The 14,556-nt window shown below is 32.0% G+C and overlaps 1 protein-coding gene across 1 annotated transcript; it reads right to left on the bottom strand.

Moving 5' to 3' along the window:
- Positions 1 to 713: 713 nt before the first annotated feature.
- On the bottom strand, positions 714 to 12,885 carry LOC134689788 (fibrinogen-like protein A). Its single transcript, XM_063549758.1, has 5 exons — positions 12,686 to 12,885; positions 11,754 to 11,902; positions 4,526 to 4,622; positions 2,142 to 2,306; positions 714 to 931 (listed from the first exon to the last, which is right to left on the bottom strand). Exons 1-5 carry the CDS (start codon positions 12,855 to 12,857, stop codon positions 714 to 716), a joined length of 801 nt encoding a protein of 266 aa, XP_063405828.1. The 5' UTR covers positions 12,858 to 12,885.
- Positions 12,886 to 14,556: the final 1,671 nt, after the last annotated feature.

Below are 14,556 nucleotides of genomic sequence, written 5' to 3'. Positions count from 1 at the left end.
GAGTAATATTAAATCTTGATTGATATCGACAGTGGAACGTTTTCCGTTTTCAGTATTGCACATGCTAATTTATCCGTATTAGGGCTTATTTGATCATATCATCTAATAATGATTCGAATTTTACTTGTGCTTTTTTTTTTAAATCTTTAACGTAATAATTCAGTGAAGTGTTGTGGTTTCACAGCATGACTTTTAAATATGTGATTCAATATATTATACATAAGGGTGGTTGGTTAGGATCACAGTAGGTCCATCTCATCAAAGTTACTGATTTCATGATACGAACTTTGTCAAAGGTACATTTTTGTAGTTACATGTCAGGTCTGAATGTTTCCTTGTTTAATTGTTGTTATTTATTTTTGTTTGCTTCTTTTTTTTAACATAAAAATTTGTTGCTATCAGATCTTTGTTTTACTCTTTTTAATTTAAGTAAAGACTCAATGTGTATTTTTTTACTTTCTTATGGTTTACTTCGTAAGTTGTTTGGTTCATTTATCCGGATATTGCTGCATCATTAACTTTCATCTATATCTCATTGTGTTGTTCTAACGTTATATTTTATTTCGTACATGTTACATCTTGAATTAAGTGTTCTTCACGAAAATGAAATTAAATTTTTGCATTAAGTTTTAATTCCAAATTTATAAGACTATATAACAAACTTTTGTTTAGCTTCAAATTAAACTTGTTATGTTTTATGAATAGTTCCTTTATTATAATGTTCGCAACATCATAACTGACGTTTTGGCTGAGTATGTTTTGAGAGTATTCCAACACAGGTTGCTGAGGAATCTCCTGTTAAGACAACTAGTGCCACAATGGTTATGCCACCATGCTCCATACGGTCTCGCACAATCAGCTCCACTATCTAGATCGTTATCCTGGTCTATCGTAGAAAACTTCATTCCATTATGGATCGCCATACTATCACCTATATCAAGGATAAACATGCTACGAATTACTTATAAGTTATGATATACCCATACTATAGTCATACTGACACCTATATTGAGGATAAACATACTACGAATTACTTATCAATTCTGATATAGCCATACTATCATCTCTATCAAGGATAACCATACTACGAGTCAATTATCCATTCTGATATACCCATAATATAGCCATACTATCACCTTTATCAATGATAAACATACTATGATTGACTCATCAATTCTGATATAGCCATACTTAAGCCATACTTTCACCTATATCATTTGTATATCAAGAATACACATAATACAAATCAATTCTGATATAAGGTTAATTGCCGTTCAGGTAAAGCAATAATGAAACGTATTATTATGGTCTTCATGTTTAATCTCTTTATGTGTACACTTTGTCTATTTTTAACTCCCTTCAACTAACTTGAGTACTGTTGTTTTTTCTGTCCCGAGGATTCTACCAGTCCGGTAGCCTAACAGCATGACCATATATTTATGAGTTTTGAACAGCGGTATTCTACTGTTACCTTTATTTTTCCTATTTGAGAAAATTATCTGAGGGTAACCGATTAAAAATTTATTCAGCTGGAGCAGATAAGATGATTGTGTTGTCCAGCAAAACAAATAAACGAATAAATTGTTTCTTTACCGTCATTAGTTGCAGAATAAAAAAAATGACTAAATATTCAAGTCTTTCATTTGTACTTAGTTATTGACGTATATATGTAAAATCTTATTCATGACAGGATTTGGAAGTTTATCGAAGCAATTAATTCTTGAAAAACGTAATAAGACCGTACCTTGACCTTTAATGGTTGACTTTTTAAAATTGAAACTTGGATGGAGAGTTGTCCCATTGATACTTGTTCATGTCAGGATTTGGAACTTTATCATGTTTATCGAAACAAATAATTCTTGAAAAGCTTCATAAAACAAAAAATACTGATCGCTTTATGATTATTTGTTTACCGTTTTTTTTTATATATAAATTAGACCGTTGTTTTTTCCGTTCAAATGGTATTTTACTAGTCCTTTTTTGGGACCCGTTATAGATATCGGTGTGAGCCAAGACTCTGTGTTGAAGACCGTACATTGACCTCAAATGGTTGACTTTTTAAAATTGAAACTTGGATGGAGAGTTGTCCCATTGATACTTATACCACATCTTCCTATATCTATTTGAGATGATTTTATTACCTGCATTTCCACTATAATTCCCAACAGTCAGTTTGTACTTAGACGCCGCGTCTCCAACAACAAAGGTTTTATACACAGCATACTTCTTTGTATTAGACAGGTCCTTCAGGTCTATTCTAAGTTCATAGTTACCACTGGATGTCAGGCTGTGAATGTTTTTGTTTCCTTTAAATATATATGGTACAGAAGCGTTACAACAAAACATCTCTAACTAGTAAAAGAAAGGGACAGACAAAAAGGTTTCATGTTTTTACTTTTACTTTGATTTAGAAATTATTGCAAACATTCATTATTGCGAATTTTGTCATTTTAGATTAAAATTCGATTTCAACTTTTGCTTTGTTGAGAAAATCCTGTTTAATGCATATAAAAACAAGAATGTGTCCATAGTACACGGATGCCCCACTCGAGCTATCATTGTTTATGTTCAGTGGACCATGAAGATGGGGTCAAAACCTAAATTTGGTTGAAAAATTAGAAAGATCATATCATTATGAAAATATTTACTAAGTTTCAAGTTGATTGGACATTCACTTCATCAAAAACTACCTAGACCAAAAACTTTAACCATATCCTTTAACCAGAACTTCGCTCAATCATTTTCTATGTACAGCGGACTGTGAAATTAAAGTCAAAATTTTCATTTGGCATTGAAATTAGAAAGATCATATTATGAGGAAAATGTGTACTACGTTTCAAGTTGGTTGGACTTTAACCTACCTTGACCAAACGCTTTAACATGAAACGGGACAGTCGGACGGACGGACGAACGGACGGACGCACAGACAAGAAAACATAATGCCCCTCTACTATCGAAGGTTGGGGATACAAATTAAAATGCGAGTTTTTATTATTGCGATTATAAACCTGTCGTATTTTTCGCATGAATAAAAACAACGCAATGATTACTAAATTTTCAGTATTGCAAAACGCATGTGAATTTATTCGAATCAACAAGATAAGAAACAATAAAATATTATCTTATACATTTTGTAGCTTATTTAGCAAATCATATTTATCAATGCTAGTTTTTTTTATGAATGTAAAAAATATTATTTGGTTAAACATGTTACAAAATGTAGCGGGATCCTAACACTCCCCCTAACCTGGGACAGCGGTATAACATTACAACATAAAAACTAACTATAAAAATCAGTTGAAAAAGGCTTAACTCATCAGATGGACAAAAATACAAGTGGACGTGGCCAGATGTACGTGTATTCTTTGTCTTTTTTATCCGTAAACTTTACTGTGAAAATTTTTGCATTATGTTTTACTTAAGTTTTTTTCTTATTACAGAAGTAACTAAATAATTGCAACAGTTGTATCGATAAATTAAAATTAAATTATTTTATATTTAATTAACGGGGAAAAAAGTTCACCAATTCATTCCGTAAATTATTTAGTGTCCTACATTTTATAGTGCAGAGCGAGATTTTAACCGAATATATCATTTTACTTTTCTCGACAGTTTTGTAACGACTTGTAGATATACTTAGGCCTTAAGGGTATAGTCATATCTGGTCTTAGAATTGTTATCTGAATATTTAAACTGTTGAAAAAAATTCCTACGATAAAGTGTTGAACATCGTAGCAAAAGGGAGTTCCATAAACTATCAATATTTTTGTATCATTCACTCATAATCTTTTGAGTTATAGCTTCTGGTTTTAATTCTATATATTATCATATATATATATAGTGCAGGCGATTTGGTGTCACGATATCACAGTAGCATGGGTTCGAATCCCGGCGAGGGAAGAACCAAAAATTTGCGAAAGCAAATTTACAGATCTAACATTGTTGGGTTGATGTTTAGACGAGTTGTATATATATAACATCACTGAAGAGACATTTATTGTCGAAATCCGGATATGGTGTACTAAAGAAATATTGACACCGAATGTTTGTGGCACAACATCCTGTCCACAAGTTAACAATGTTTTTTCTTTCTGTGACGTATTAAATTTATATGAGAATCCATTTTGTTACATCTTGTGATCAATTTTATTTGGCAATCGCCAATGGCAGTCAGCAGGGTTAAAGAACATCAGTTGTTCGACCTGTTAGTCAAATGCGTTTTGTTTAAATATACTTTTTCACTCTTTTGGTCTTTTGGAAAATGTTGTTTGTGCTGTTTTTAGACCCTTCTACAACGAAATTTGTTTGACATGCACACGTATAAAAATTGCGGTTTTTATCCAACGCAGTCATAGGTTTGAACGTAGTTTTCAATTTAGACTCGTATATATATATATATATATATATATATAACTCGTCTAAACATCAACCCAACAATGTATATATATATATATATATATATATATATATCACCTTTCGCAATACTTACTTAAGAAAGCATGCTAGTTTTTCATCTCATACTTACCAAACCAGTATTCCTCATCAACCGTTCCAAATCCATTTTCATAATCTATCCATGGTCTCTGGAATTGAGACCATCCATCTATTCTTCTCTGAATAACCTAGTAAAAAATGTTTTAACTAAACCATTAAAACCCATTCGAAAGAGATAAATCCTATATTGTTATTATTATTATTTTAAGTTAATAATTTTGTGAGATGCGTGTTTGCCAATCAATAGTTAGCAAAGGGTGTGGATTTATTTGTTCATGATGTGAGTAATCTTAAGGGGGCTCCTGGGTATAAATCATTTTTTTTTCTAATATTGGATTTCGCTATATTTTTTAATAAAAGAACTTAATCATATACTTAAAACAAAAATTTCCATAAAAAAAATGGGGTCACCGTTCTTTGTAGCTCACAGTCTGCCTCCGGAAGAAGCATACATTTTTGTTTATGTCCTTTTTTTCTGTTGAACTAATAGGAGAAATAGAGGTAATATCGAATTCCAAAAATAACCTAATTACAGATATCGCTAAAATTTTACAATTATTTAGTTTATATACAGCTTATTTGAAAACAAGTATAAAAAATATAGTTCACCTATGAGTTAAATAAAGATATTTCAAATTTAATGCCAAAAAATTGCGTTTTTGCACCAAAGGGAGATAGTTTGGAGCTTTTTCAATGATATAAACATTTTAAAAGTCATCTGTGGCCAAACCGAATCGATTTTTTGGGTTGATTTTTGTACCATGTCATAAAGTAATAACTAATAGTGTTATGGATAAAATTTGTAATGATAAAATAAAGGTTTATTTTTTTGCTGAAATGTTTGAACCCTCGAGCCACCGTCCAATAATTTTTCACACAACGATACTTATTTTACTAATTAAAATAAAAAAGAAAGCAACATAATTCGCAAGTAAATGAATCATACAAGATTGATAAAGAATCTTCAGGTGTTATGTTGCAAAACAAACGTGTTGCACGTAATAAATATGCCACCTGTTTTGAGTTGCAGTTTGATTTTCCCTAAATTCATCAATGAACCTCAGATTGTAGATCTTATCTAATATGCATAGTGTTAGTTTGTTTTCTTTCTGAATACGAATGAATAATTAGTTACTGAATCAAAAGCGAATGTTCATGTATTCATTTATCAAAATGGAAGGACACGCTTACGTTTTGTCTCTTAAATGAACAAATACGATCAATAAACTAATAGTGTCAATATTTGATTTTTTTTGTCTTCAAACCATATAGAAACTATCTAAAATCACTGGTAAACTCTTCATCACAAATGATACAGTCACTTCGCAAAAGTGTCACTGGATCTGTGGGAAGAATGGTGACAAAACACCAAACTCATTAAAACAATAGACTATTTGCCAATTCCCGTAATTGACCCTGTTATTAGAGATCCCTAATTTGGTTGTCTCCCTTATGACGGACATTATTTTTTTATTTACAATAGAGAGCTAGCACAAAGTGCAAATTTACCTGTGCGTTATGTGAGCAATCTATAAGATTTTTAAATCTTTTAATTACATTAACTTGTTTTTAGCTAAATGAATTTGACATCAGAAATTATTTTTCATGAAAAATTAGTTAAACTGCTGATACATCACTTTCAATTCTTCATGCTTTGCATTGGCAAGGGGGAATATTGTCTGGTATAGAACCAGTCCACGATTGACAAAGGGAAGTAATTTATTTAAAAAGTGTATAATAATAAAATAAAATCGGTAATTGGCAAATGGACTATAATGATACCAAAATAAAAATTAAGTACGCAAAACGCGTGTTTCGTATTAATTTGTGGCATATAGTCACTGATAAATCAGTCTTTATACTAGGGAAATATGATATTTTCAAATAATAATGGTGGATTGATTTTGATTAAGATTTAATGAATTTTCAGGACTAGTACCTCATTAATTTAGTAAATCATAACAGGTAGGCACCATAGAGTATGTCAATCGAGACATATGAAGGTAGGTCTCGACTGAACAAAAACGAATAGATAGATAACGTTATTTGAATGTGCAGCTAGACGAATCAAATGTTAGGGGTGTCCATTGCAATTAGAAATGACAGCGTATTCTTACAAGAAAATTCGCAAAGGACAAGGTACGATAAGCATTAGAGAACGGCCCCCTAATTTCGTTCAAATTAAAAGTGACTTGCCATTGATTATAATACATTATTCTTAAAGTTTAAAACCTATATTTTTGTTAACATCAATAGATTTTTCAACTTCCGTTGATATTATTCATGCTCTGTTGCTGTAAAGACCTCAAGATTCGCGAAAAGGGCAGAAAAATGGCAGTTTCCAAAACTTTTTCTGCATTTTAAAATATGAGCGTACCTACGACCCACGAACATATTTATACCAGACATTCCTTGAACATTAATGTTGATGTAGTTCAAATATGTTAGTGGGTCGTAAGTACGCTTATAGTTAAAAATTCAAAAAAGTGACAAAAAATCGTCGTTGTTTTCATTGAATCATCGAAATTTTTAACCGAACTGCGGACCGGAGATGATTTCCGGTATTTACTAGATCTGACGACGGAAAAGTATTCCTGCTACGCTATAATAATAGCTAGTTTCTTTAGGACGAAAAATAAACATATATTTGAGACAGGAAAACAGGATATTCCTTTACTCATTATTCTTGAATTTAAAGTGACATTTTAGCAGACCGTCGAAATTTGACCCAAAAATAAACGGAACTGTGATAAACTTCAGAGAAATACTGGGAACGTAATTGCGAATGAATATAATAACTGGTTCATAATCAAAAAGTGCATATATACGTATTTTGTTTCATAATTGACGAAATCGTCGCCCTGGAATGCTTTAATCTCCGTTGACACTTTTGTGATAAGTGCTTTCTTTCACGTCCGCATTTCTACCAAGTATGGCATGCCAAGTTAACATTTTAGACAATCATTTAATATAAATACAGATGGCGAAAATAAACTACAGAACTGTGAATAATAACATACACTGTAATTCATATCACATAAGAGGGGGAGGACAGGGGTAAGGGAGACAGGCAGAAAGGGGTACGAGAAAGGAGAGGAAGGCTGGGAGTAAGGAGAAAAGTTGGAGAAAAAAATAAAATATGAAAAAATAAAATATCTCTCTTTTTTCCGGTAAATAAAAAAAAAAAGAATAAGGAGAAGAGGGGTAGGAGAAAGGAGACGGGTACCCCATGCCCTCCCTCTCACATAAGAAGACATCATTTGACCATTTTGATTAGTTTATTGTGTAAGTGTAACATGTACAATAATCAAAATTAAACAAAATTATCCAACACTTTTATGATCCAAATTATGCATCTTGAGTTACTTTTTTTGGTCATGGCGTTGAATTTATTGGACTTATTATTTGTAATTGTCAACCGCCTCCCCGTTATTCTGTCTTGACGACAACTTGGTGCTACTTCGTATTCCTTGTTTGCAAATCATTCTCTTCATATCTTTCCGTTAGAATTTGCATGCATAAAGTATTTGTCATTTGACGGTCAGAAAACAACATTCAATCAATCATATATCTTCTAAAATAACAGCACTTCATGTATTATGAATTTAAACATTTTCAAAAGAATAAAAGCTTAAAAAGTATTGAATATGAAAGGAATAAAAACGCATCATAATTAAAGATATCTTGCTTGTAAGATGTGTGTTTCGCGTACAAAAGACTCATCAGTGACGGTCGAATACAAAAATGTCAAAAGACCATAAAAGGCTCAAAATTCCGATTTTTTTTTGTGGATAAAGGTTATTTATTCCTGAATATATTATCCGTAGTTTTTGCAAACAATATAAAGTTTTGTTAACAGTTAATTCATAAAAGTTACTATTTCAATAATAATTCATGTTAACACCAAGTGCTCACTTTTGGACATAATGTTGCTGAATGGGTTGTTTGTTTCATTAATTTTTAGTGTGCTATAGCTTAAAAGCTTACAGTCCGTTGGAAGACATATAACCCTAACTTGACACTCCGATCCAACTAGTTTTTGTTCTTACCCCTTAATGCCAATTGATTGACGGAAATCAGCAAATACCAATTTTAAGTCTTAAGTTTGACCAGGCCGGTGTCAGAACCCACGATATCAGGCGTTTTAATTCATTTATTATATTTATAAAATTGTACAATGAATGAATAAAAGGGTGCATACTGTAAGAATCCATCTTATATGAATCCGCGCTTAAACATACACATCCACCCAAAAGAAATAACTTTTGCAACATTTATAGAAATAAGAAGATATGGTATGAGTGCCAATGATACTACTCTCCTTTCAGGACACAACATGTACAAAGAAAACACTTATAGGTCAAAGTACGACCTTTAACACAGAGCTTTGGCTTACACCGACCTTCAAGCTATCAAGGACACACAAGTGGCTAATGTAGCAATTCAAACAGGAAAATCAACGGTTTAATCTTTATAAAAAAAACTAGAAACGAGGAACACGTATGAACCACAACAACCACTGAACAGGTTCCTTACTAGTTGCAAACAAACGCAGCATGTGTAAACGTTTAAACAGGCGACAATCTTCACCCTAACCCGAACTTATACTAGTATACTCTTATTAGTAACTTTCATGTCCAATTAAAACTGTAGTTCATTTTGATAAATAAATTACAAAAACACAAAAACAAAACGAAAAAATACAAAATGCAAATTAATTACATACATGCATTTTACATGATATTTCACAAATCATTTGACACTGACAGGAAAGTGAAACCATTTTCCGTCATTGCCAGTATTTACATCATAATTACAGATAACAAAAATGTTCCATAGTTATAGGAAGATGTGATGTGAGTGCCAATGATACAACTCTCCATCCAAATAACAATTTATACAAGTAAACCATTATAGATCAATGTACGGCCTTTAACACGGGGCCTTGGCTTACACCAAACAACAAGCTATAAAGGGCCTCAAAATTACTACTGTAAAACCATTCAAACCATAGTCCATTTCATCGTGAAAGAAAACAGTTTATTCTGTACTCAGTTTTCATTTGTCTTTGTCAATTTTCCCTGGCTTCAAATGAAATGAATGGATTAATTATGTTAAACATATTACTTTTTTCTTCTTTTTTTGGAATTTTATTCTCATACACACTTGTCCCGGTCTACACTTATTTAGTTTTTATACATTGACTTGTGATATTTGGCATACAGTGTATAGCCATGACTCATATATCATAACAGTCTAATTTTGTTTATTTTCTCCTGACATCAGACTCGAACTTCTCTTGAATTGAATTTTAAATGTACGTATTGTTATGCGTTTACTTTTCAACATTGGCTCGAGGTATAGGGGGAGGGTTGAGATCTCGTAAACATGTAAAACCCCGCCGCATTTTAGCGCCTGTCCCAAAATCAGGAGCCTCTGGTCTTTGTTAGTCTCGTATTTTTTAAATTTTAGTTTCTTGTGTCGATTTGGAAATTAGTATGGCGTTCATCATCACTGAACTAGCACATATTTGTTTAGGGGCCAGCTGAAGGACGCCTCCGGGTGCGGGAATTTCTCGTTACATTGAAGACCTGTTGGTGACCTTCTGCTGTTGTTTTTTCTTTGGTCGGGTTGATGTCTCTTTGATACATTCTCCATTTCTATTCTCAATTTCAATATCATTATGACATTTACCGTTGATCTCAAGGTCCAATTAATTGACCTTTAACTTTCATGGTTAAATGCCTCGTTAATAACTCAAAAAAATGATTTATACACCCCCCTTTTTGCCTTGATGAGTTGTTTCTAATCCAGCATAGGTTTGTACCCATGCAGAGGACACATTTATTCCAACCCCTACATGTGTACATCATATTAATTCGTAATTGCCTGGATTAGACATTTTATTCCACACAATGTCTGTATGTGGTACAAGTCACGTCTCTTTTATTCCATTAACTGTTAAGTATCTTTAAAAACTGTTTAAACTCATCTCAAATTATTAAATCTTATACATTCTTGTTTTCATGAAAAGACTTTCACATTGAAACACAGATTTTATACTGGTCTACAAATTAAACAAAATGTTTGATGTTGCTTAGTGAGATGTGGGATTCTATACTGAATATAGAATTCGTCCAAAAAATAATGATAATCTAGATGTGTATATTATAGTGTATAACACCGTATAAGAAGTATATTCTTAAAAAATAACTTAGCTCATACTTCAAAAAATATAAAGAATCTATTATTGCATGATTGATATGCACTTGTTATGTAATTTAGTTGTTGATCAGCGTGTAGTGACCTACAATTGAACTAAGTTTTTATTTCTAACTAAACATGTTTACAAAAAGACAATGTGCGTTGCATTCAATTTAATTTGTTCAATAAAATGACTTTTTGGTTTGTAGTTGCCTTTAATTCAAACATGGTTTGCTGTTGCTAAGCAACACTTGTGTTACTATGCTCAATATGGAATTTGTAAAGAATAAAAAAAAAGATGTATATGAAAAAATATTGGATGAAACACCAAATGGAAAAAAAAATCTTCAAACAACAGCTTAATTCATACTTAAGAGGCCGGGCCAAGCACCAATTTTTTAACCGTTGCTAGGCAACATTTCTGTTGCCAAGGTGGTTTTTAAGCATATAATAAACAAAATCAAAGGGTATTTTCATTTGTGACTTCAACTTCTTCTTGGACAAACAATATCATTTGCAAATATTAAAATTTTTACTGATAAAGCAATTAATATGTGATAATTTTCATTCTTCATAAAAACCGTTGCTAGGCAACCTTCTATTCACCGGAACACAATAAAATCATTATTTTTTCAAGTGTCTACACTAAGACCATCATTGATATCAATTTAAACTTATTTGGAGAGGGGGCCAAAAATAGCCCTTATCATACCTTGTCCATTACATAATACATTTACCCGATGATTACTTACATTCCTCGTTCATTTATGTACATTAACGAAGTCTCGGAGTTCTGAATGGGTTGAACAACAACCTTTCGCTTACTTGTTTTACTCAAATAACCCTGTTGCAAAGATTAAATTGTAATATACTGTAAACCAAACTTATATTCACGAGCGATTTATTCTCGCAGCTTTCGTAAATAGAAAAATTTGGCGGATTTGAATTGTCGCGAAATGTAGTAGAAAGGGCTAATCCCGAAATAAAGTATCCTCGAAAATAATTTGGTTTATAGTACATTTATAATGGTTATTTAACAGTTAAAGCAAACGTACTGTCCATCCTCCTCTGTCTGTTTCCATATCACAATAAACTCTCTCCGCCTTTTCGTCTACGGGATATATTGTCTGTACACCAGAAGTCGTTTCAGGGTTATGATTATGTATCGTAGTGCAGTCTTTAGGATATTGCAGTTTTCTTTTTTCTGAAAAAAATTTCATAATACAACAACTTGACATGTTTACATATACATTTTGTAATTGAAATATTTTGCAGGTTGTGCTAAGTTGCAAACAATATATATTTATGGGACATCGAGGAAAAAAAGTTAGTGAAAGAGGAAAAAATAACCCAACTACCTGTAAATGCTTTAATACTAAACTCCCCAACAAATGAAAGATTGATTCTTGCATTTTTATGATTATAAGATGTCTGTGCAATTTTTAGTTGGGGTAATAAGTTAGAATTTCAAATGGAAATATAAAAAGTGCAACATTACCAATGTTGCATTCAGATTTAAACTTTAAAAATGCAACACACTGATAAAAAGCAAACAAAGAACTGATGCAGTGAAAAACAACAGACAACAAACCATTATACACAATATCTTAGATCAACAAGGATAAAAACACGTTTGCTCTGGTTGTGAAGACATAAGAGCAGGTTTGTATATTTATCTTGTCTGCACATTGAAGTAATCAAAGTTTTACATTTTCTTAGATTTATTTGATTGTTATTTTTTATTTCACCTATAATTACTTTACACTTATATAAAAAGACATTTCAGGTCAAACTTATTGAAATTTCTATGAATATTATTCAAAATTGCAGTAGGCCATTAAAATAATGAACATTACTGTAACGTTAAACAGGATGTAAAGTAAGCTTTGGTGGCTTCATAGGACCTTTAACGTTGAGTCGCCGCCTTAGTATCATATTCTTTGATTTTTGTTTTCGATACACCTAAATATGATAATATTGTATTTACCTTCATTATTGACAGGATGGAACAGTTCATCCCGTCCTTGCTCCTCCAGAATGTCATTCATTTCATGCAGTGTTATATTTCTGATCAAGTCTTTAGTCGAGTCCTCTTTCAATGATGTCTTAAGAACATCTTTCAATTCTTCTTGCACAGAATTTCGGATCATATTCCTCATGAGTGTTCTGATGTAAACTGTAATTTTCCGGTTTATAGTTTTGGTATCTAGCATGGCAACAGTGTCGCTTATCAAACGTAATGGTTCTTCCCCACCTATATCGTCTGAACACAATGCTGTTGTATATGTATCTCCATACCAGAACACACAAAAGACAACAGCTATAACTATTGAATTTCCAATAGCACTGCATTATGCCAAGTGAGTTTTGAAATATATTTTTGCTTTGTGTTACTGTCAACGTTTTTTTATACTAGTAATCATGATCTAGTAAACAAACATGAGAAAGTCATGCGTCCTAATATTTTAATTCACTGATTTGTAAGCAAACAGTTGATTATCTACTACAATTATTCCCATAACCAGTAAAAAAGTTTACACCATACAGAAAAAAAAACATAATTTTAAAGAAATCCAAATATCCAGGTCTCCAGCAAAAGTTGATTTATCATGAACAAACAATTTTCTATTGAAGATTACTCAGAATTGTCAGACTCGGGAACAGAATCCGAATACGACAATAAATCATTCAGGTACAATGTAAGCTATAAGTGTTGTCACAAATTAATGCGCACGCTAATTAATTTCAGTCACTCACTGTGTTAAATCTGTGTGTGTGTTGATAGGAAACAAAATATTTAACCCATTCATTGTTCATTCCAATTTACTGAAGGGTATAAAGTGCGCTGTGCCCTTAAAGCTCATCAACACATGTGTTTAAATTTTTTAACCAAAAACATGTATAGCTTTTATTATATGATAATTTTTACCCGATTACAGTAATAATTTTACAAGAAAAAGCATTCATTTAAAAAAAAGGTAATTTCATAACTGACCAGTATTTCAAAAGGGTAACACAAAATCATTGTATTGTTTGTGTGGTATAATCTCTTCTTTTGTTGCAATTTGTTTCCGCATAGTCAGGATGAAGAGTTTTCAGGCCCTTTAGTTATATACCAATACTAACATTTTCGTTTCCTGGAGATTTAATCTGGTGCGCATGAATTTAAAAAACTCGTGACACGATTTTGAATGTGGTGAACACGACGTTCAAAGTGGTGTTTATGACTTTCAGAAATGGTGCACACGACTATAAAACTCGTTCTATGATTTATTTGCAGGTGCCAAATGTAGAAGAGGAACTCACACCATTGAGCCAGTACAGTCTAATCACATTCAGATTAATCTTAATCACTACATACTTTTTAATACACTCAGGTCTCCTGTGAGATAAGCCCACTTGACCTGTTGTGTTTTTCAAGAACGATCAAACAAATTCCGAAGAAATCAATTACATTTTCGAATATATCTATTCAGCTTCACAAAATGAATTTGTGTTCAATAGTTTTATTGTAAAATGTCAAATCACAAAAATACTTAACTCCGAGGATAGTTCAAAAATGAACCTGTATAGGAATATCTTAATAGGAAACGCAAGACCTTGTATCAGTTGTGTCATGTGTACATTTTTTTCGGATGGATATGGATTTTTGCTGAACAGAAATGGAAACAAATCGTCAGTAAAAGCACATATTGTTTATGTTAGGGAATTCTCAATAATTTTCTTATTAAAAACAAGTCCGACAAAAGTGAGAAATAAAAAAATAAGTGGTATGATTGCCAATAAAACAACCCCAAATCAGATATAAAATGATGTCGAAGGTATCAATCAATGGTCAGCTTACAGCCTTCAACAGTA

This window comes from Mytilus trossulus, chromosome 11 (assembly GCF_036588685.1).
Source record: "Mytilus trossulus isolate FHL-02 chromosome 11, PNRI_Mtr1.1.1.hap1, whole genome shotgun sequence".
NCBI classification, from domain to species: Eukaryota; Metazoa; Mollusca; class Bivalvia; order Mytilida; family Mytilidae; genus Mytilus; species Mytilus trossulus.
Note: the sequence above shows the minus strand (reverse complement) of the source record. Positions and strands in the feature narration are given on the sequence as shown.

Bases quoted from the DNA above. Each gene is read 5' to 3' on its own strand.
- LOC134689788 (XM_063549758.1), bottom strand. From the start codon at position 12,857: ATGAGGAATATGATCCGAAATTCTGTGCAAGAAGAATTGAAAGATGTT. The intron at 2,307-4,525 runs GTAAGTATGAGA...ATATATTTAAAG, and splicing joins TGATGAGGAATACTGGTTTG to GAAACAAAAACATTCACAGC. The intron at 932-2,141 runs GTAATAAAATCA...TCCTTGATATAG, and splicing joins GAATTATAGTGGAAATGCAG to GTGATAGTATGGCGATCCAT.